This window comes from Hipposideros armiger, unplaced genomic scaffold, assembly GCF_001890085.2.
Source record: "Hipposideros armiger isolate ML-2016 unplaced genomic scaffold, ASM189008v1 scaffold_479, whole genome shotgun sequence".
NCBI lineage: Eukaryota > Metazoa > Chordata > Mammalia > Chiroptera > Hipposideridae > Hipposideros > Hipposideros armiger.
The window spans coordinates 1,308,285-1,313,953 of NW_017731829.1; the positions used below are offsets into that span (position 1 = coordinate 1,308,285).

Sequence of the window (5,669 nt, forward strand, 5' to 3'; positions counted from 1 at the left end):
GACGGCGTGGGCTGCAGTCCCCTGCTGTAGTGGGTTGCCATAAGCTATTGTGTGTAGCCGGCAACCAGCGTGAGCAGCCAGCAGCCGCTGTGAGTGGCCGTCCAGAAGCCAGCAACTGATCTGCCTCACCCGGGAAGAGTGCAAATGATGGTGCCAACTTGGGCCAGTGAAGCAACATCCTCCACAACTAGACTGAAAAACAAACCAACAGCAACTTGTCTGTTCCCCTTCCCCCGATTCCCCAATAAAATCTTTTAATAAATAAATAAATAAATAATAAAAATCTTGATTCTCACAACCACCTTGTAAGGCAGGCATTATCGTGTCCATTTCAAAGGGAAGGGAATCGAGGCTTAGAAAGCTCAAGTGACTCATCCAGGACACACAGCTAGCATTGCATTAAGCCCTTTCTCTATCACCTCACCCAGAGACCCAGAACATGCCTCTCTTCCTAACTGTAAGCCTCGTCCTTGAGGTCCAGCCTAAAGGGTACCCCCTCCAAGAAGCCTCCCTTGATCACTTGCAGTTGGAAGTGGTCTCTCCCTCATGTAAACCCCAGCCCATTTGGGTTATGCTCTGGAACACGGTGTTTCTACCTGGTGTTTAAGGCAGCCTAGGAAAGTGGGATGGATAGGGGCTGGGAGGAAAACCAGAGCAGCCACTGAGCAGCTGTGTGGCCTTGGGTAAGTCATTTAACCTCTTTGATCCTCAGCTTCTGCATCTGTAAAATGGGGATAACAATACTCCCTTTGCAGGGATGTTGGGAATAAATGAGAGCAGATGCACTTGTGATGAGCACAGGCTCCAATACATAGTAGGTGCTCAACTAAGAAAAGCTCTGATACTTTGTTGGGGTGTCTTAGCTGCCCATCAAGCTGGGAGCCTTCTGAGGGCAGAGACAGGTCTTGTTCATCTCACTATGCCACACAGGGCCTGGCAAGACAGAGGGTCAGCATTTGTTGGCTGATTGAGTAATTTGATAGCATTGATTGGAACTGAGGTGCTCTCTCCAAGCTCAGCACCAGCACCTGTGGGAGAGAGAGTTCAGCGTTAAGGACAAGAGGGCCTGGGTCTTTGTAGATACTCAAAAGTAATTCAAACAAGTATTGACTGAATCAGGATATGGATGAATACATGGATGGATGGATGGATGGATGGATGGATGGATGGATGGATGGATGGATGGATGAATGGATGAGGTCCCTGCCCTCCTGAAACTCATATGTGATTAATAATAAATGACTAAGCTGGATGGAGGCTTTGTCTCCAATTATAGGAAAGAAAGCTTCAGTTTTCAAGAAGAAAAGCTTCCCAAGGTTAGTTATACAACCTTCCCCAGGCAGGACCAAGAACAGAGTTCGTCTGGTCAAGGACATTCAGGCACATTGGTAGAGGGTGGGGACTTTAAGGCAGGCTGACTTTGTGGCTCTTTAAAGCCCCAGAGGTGGGCAGTGGCCTTGCCCATGCTGGAAGCAGAGTCCGGAGAGCAAAGTGACTTTACCTAGCTTATTCCTCCTGCCCACTGGGTAGCCTCCTCCTGGCTCCAGGTCACCAGGGGCACCGTTGCTCTGGAGCCTCAGGAAGACACCTGCCAGACCAGTCCAAGGGACTGCTTCCAGGCGCTACTCCATGGGGCCTGGGGAGGCTGCGTATGAGTCATTCCCAGGTCCTGCTCTGGGAGAAGGAGGGGGACTTCCACATCCTGGTTCCTAAGAGAGAAAGGTAGCCTGTGACTCAGGGACCAGCTGCTGGGAGGCTCCCCTCCCATGCCCCCTGCCTATCCTGGGAGGTACTAGTTCGTGTTTGCATGTCCGTATACATGGGAATATTCGTGCATGAGCAATGCATGTTTTGGTGACGCCTGGGGATCAGCTGGGGCCTCTCAGGCCCTACAGACCTTGATAAGATCAGTTTGCTCTCTTGACTCCACTGCCCTGAAGTACTGGCCTCTAGATTTTTGCTTCTGGGGTCTAGCTTCTGCTGCATATGACCTTGACTGAGAACTGAAGCTCAGCCTCTTCCTCATTTTTTGCATGCCCCTCCCCAGCTTACACCAAGCGGAGTAAATTTTGCTGGAGATTTTAGGGGAGGGGAGTAAGTGGAAATGCAATGCAAATAACTTCAAATATTTATACAAAATATTTGAGTTTTCAACTATCTGTTGAATCACCCTCATCCTGTCCTGGGGTTTCTCTCTGGCTCCATGTGGTAGCCAGCCATCTGTGGGTCCCTGCCTACCCTGCTCTGACCCAACCCATGCATACCTCCCATCTCCATCCCTCCTCCTTCCTCCTGCTCCCCCAGCTTGCCCTCCAAATGGTCAGTTCAGTTAATTCTTCTCAGCGACTCCTCCCAAACTCACCCTGGCTCTTAATGGCAGAAAAAAGGATGGTCTACTCAGTACTTCTCTCCCCCACCGCTTTCTTTAGAAACTGGTTATACTTACACATTAAAAAATTTTTATTATCTGCTATATGTGCCTGATTGTATGTATGCCTTTATGTGATATATATATATATATATATATATATATATATATATATATATATGGCTTTGATTTTGTTGCTTGTTGCTGTGTGTATGCATGTGCACGTGTCACAGGTGGGCACATGAGATGTGGATGGAGAGAGGTCTGGGTGTGTCTCAGAGGTCGTGCAATTCCATGCATATGGACCAGCTTGAGAGGGAGGGATGGGGTATATATGTGGGGGAGGGGAGGGGATAGGCAGCACCGCAGGCCCAGAAGCGAGGCTTGGTAAGAGAGCCTGTTCTATCATTTGCTGGCTGTGTGACCCCTGTCACTCTCAGACTTGTCTCCGCTGTTTGCAACAGACCAACTACAGCGACTTAATTTTAAAAATTGACACTTAGTACATGCCAGGCACTAAGAGCTTTATAAGTAAGAATTCATTTTCATGAATCCTTACAACTCTATGAGGTAGATACTATCATTGTCCCTATTTTACAGGCAGGAAACTGAGGCATAGAGAGGTTTGGCTGGAGACTGGGCGGGGGAGGAGGGAAGGAGGGGAGGCTGAGGTCAAGGGCCTTGAAGGTCAGGTGTGCAGGGCATTGGTTCTGGCTTGGGTGGTGTGGCGGGACAAGCTGGCATGGGGCTGTGAGATGCCCATAGACAGTTCTACTGACCAGGGGCCTCTGTGGACTCAGGACTGCAACGCGCTTCGGATAAATGCTCCATGGAATGCGACAAGATGCACTCCAAGGCAATCCCCCTGAGTCGTCTAATCAAGTATGAACGAAATCAACAATCTTGCCTCAAACGCGCCATCATGTAGGTACTGCTGCTCTCTCAGCCTCTGCATTCCTGTCCAGACCTGGGGATGGTCCCAGGCCTCTGCTAATCCATGTCCCCACCCCCACCCCCCCAACCCCACCCCAGGCTCCTGGCCAAGGGCCTCAGCAAATGCTCCTCTTTTGGCCTGCTGGCCCCTCACTGACCTCAATATCTGGCAAAAGTGGGGTGTGGCTTCCTGAATGGCCTGGGGCCTGGGAGCAGCTACTGAGGGAGGTAATTTCTCTTGGACCAAAGTGTGTTCTATGCACCACTCAAACCTGCTGGGTTTCATGGGGAGGTAAAGCACGGTGGTCTCAAAGTGCAGGTTCCAGAATCCAGCAGAGGTGGTGCAAATCCTGGCTCCACCACTTACAGGCTGGGTGGCCCTGGTCACCCTCTGTGCCTTAGTTTCCTTATCTGTAAAATGGGCAGTTGGGAGGATGAAAAGAGATCATGTAAATAAAATGCTTGGCAGGGTTCCTGGAAGCTGCCAACAATAGGAGAGGCAGAGATTATCATCTCCATTTGACAGACGAGGAAACACGACCTCTGTGAGACTTTGGGCAGGGGTCAAGCCAAGCCAGCTCTGCCCTTGGCTGTGGGGATCCCTGGCCATCTTGGCTGCTTGCTCCTTTGGGGTCCTTTTTGGATACTGCCCAATTGCCCAGCCCTGAGGCCTTTCTCCAGGACTGACCTTTGGGCACTAAAGCAGCTGCAGCCAGACCTGAAGCCTGGCAAGCAGGATACAGCCAGTGAGCCTTTTAAAGATAGGCCTGTTAGCTAAAGGCAATCGTGTACTTCCCATTAATGCACGATGGCGAAGTTACCGAAAGGGGCAAGTGTGCTGCCCCCTGAACTCGCTGCTCATCTGTCCAGGCTTGCTTCCCCAGGCTCCCCCACATATTTGCTTCTGTTTCCTTGGTGAAGGGGAAGTGGGAAATGCCAGGGAGGGGATCTCAGCCCAGGGGCCACATTGGTGCCTGTGGGGCCTGCAGGTCACACTTGCTTTCTGAATTTCTCAGCACACAGACACATTTACATTACCTTTCTGAGCCTCAGTTTTCTCATCTGCAAAACAGGGACGAGTGTGGTAGCCACCTTGCAGGATGGGTGTGAAGTTCAAATAGGCAAAATGCCTAGCACAGGCCATGGCACGGAGCAAAGGCCCCAGTCAGCTCTGAGCTGTGGTCTCAGCAGTGAACCAGCCACACACAGCTTCAGAGGAATCTCAAGATTTGGGAGGCACTCGGCATCCCAAGGAAGTCACCATATGTGTGGCTGTAGCTCACTGGGTGACCTTTCAATCTGAGGACACGCACTAGGGGAGAAGGGTCGAGGTCCAGAGGGAAGCCTGTAACTGAAGGAGAGGAGTAAGAGGACATTGTGACATCGGGTCCTTTCCAGAGTGAGGAGGCCCCACCGTGGAGCTTGCCAGCCACACACCTGGTGGCAGAAAACACCTGTAACTTATCTGTCAGACTCACAGCCCAGAGCCCCTGCCTTAATGGTAATGACAATATTATTAACATCGTTATTATTGTCAGCCATTACTGATCTACTTTGAGTCAGGTGCTTTACGTAATTTTTTAATTTTACAAAGGTATAGGGTGACCAACTCACTTGTCTCGCTTTGCTGGCACTTTCATGAAAAGTCCTGTATCTTGAGAACCCCCTCAATTCTAGTTTTTCTGGGAGGGTTAGTCACCCTATAGAAGTAGGTATCTTATCTCCACTTCTAAGGTGAGGACATGGAAATTCCAGAGGTTAAGTTGCCCCAGCTAAGCTCCCAATTCACAGCTAGTAAGTGGTGGGGGCAGGATTTCCAGCCGGGTCTGTTCACCTGCTGAGCATTTGCGTGGTGCCCCTACTCCACATGGCATCTGGGCATCACTGGGTCCCTGTCTCCCTTTCTTGTAGCTTCGAGACCGTCAAACACGCATTCTTCTGCGCTGACCCAGAGGCAGAATGGGTTCAGGAAGCCATTAAGTATCTAGACCGCAAGGCTACTACTACTCCGCTTCCAAATGGCGTCGTTGAGAAGCGAATCGGGGACCCCAGGACCAGCCTGACTCCCAGGGGAATTAACAGTTCTGCGGTCTCAGAGCCCAAAACTACACGGAAAAGCAGGAACCAGGAGACAGAGAAGCCCTTGGGGACTTCCCCAGAGCTGCCAACAAGAGTGCCTGGTTCCTGGAGGTCCACATCCCCCATGTCTCCGGATGGACAGCCTCCAACTGGGCCTAAGACAACCACGCTTTACAACTCGGCTGCCGTCACCACGACCACATCTCGGCAGAGTTCTACTACCTACCAGCCTGAGAGAAAGGCCCCTGAGGTCACCTCCGCCCAGGCCCCCTCCTCCCAGACCCTCCCC

The 5,669-nt window shown here is 51.0% G+C and overlaps 1 protein-coding gene across 1 annotated transcript in view; it reads left to right on the forward strand.

Annotated features, from left to right (window-relative positions):
• Positions 1-5,669, forward strand: part of CX3CL1 (C-X3-C motif chemokine ligand 1) — an 11,730-nt gene that overhangs the window by 3,386 nt on the left and 2,675 nt on the right. The window contains exons 2-3 of the mRNA XM_019666823.1: positions 3,169-3,292; positions 5,213-5,666. Coding sequence (XP_019522368.1) covers positions 3,169-3,292; positions 5,213-5,666 — 578 coding nt within the window. The remainder of the gene's footprint in view (positions 1-3,168; positions 3,293-5,212; positions 5,667-5,669) is intronic.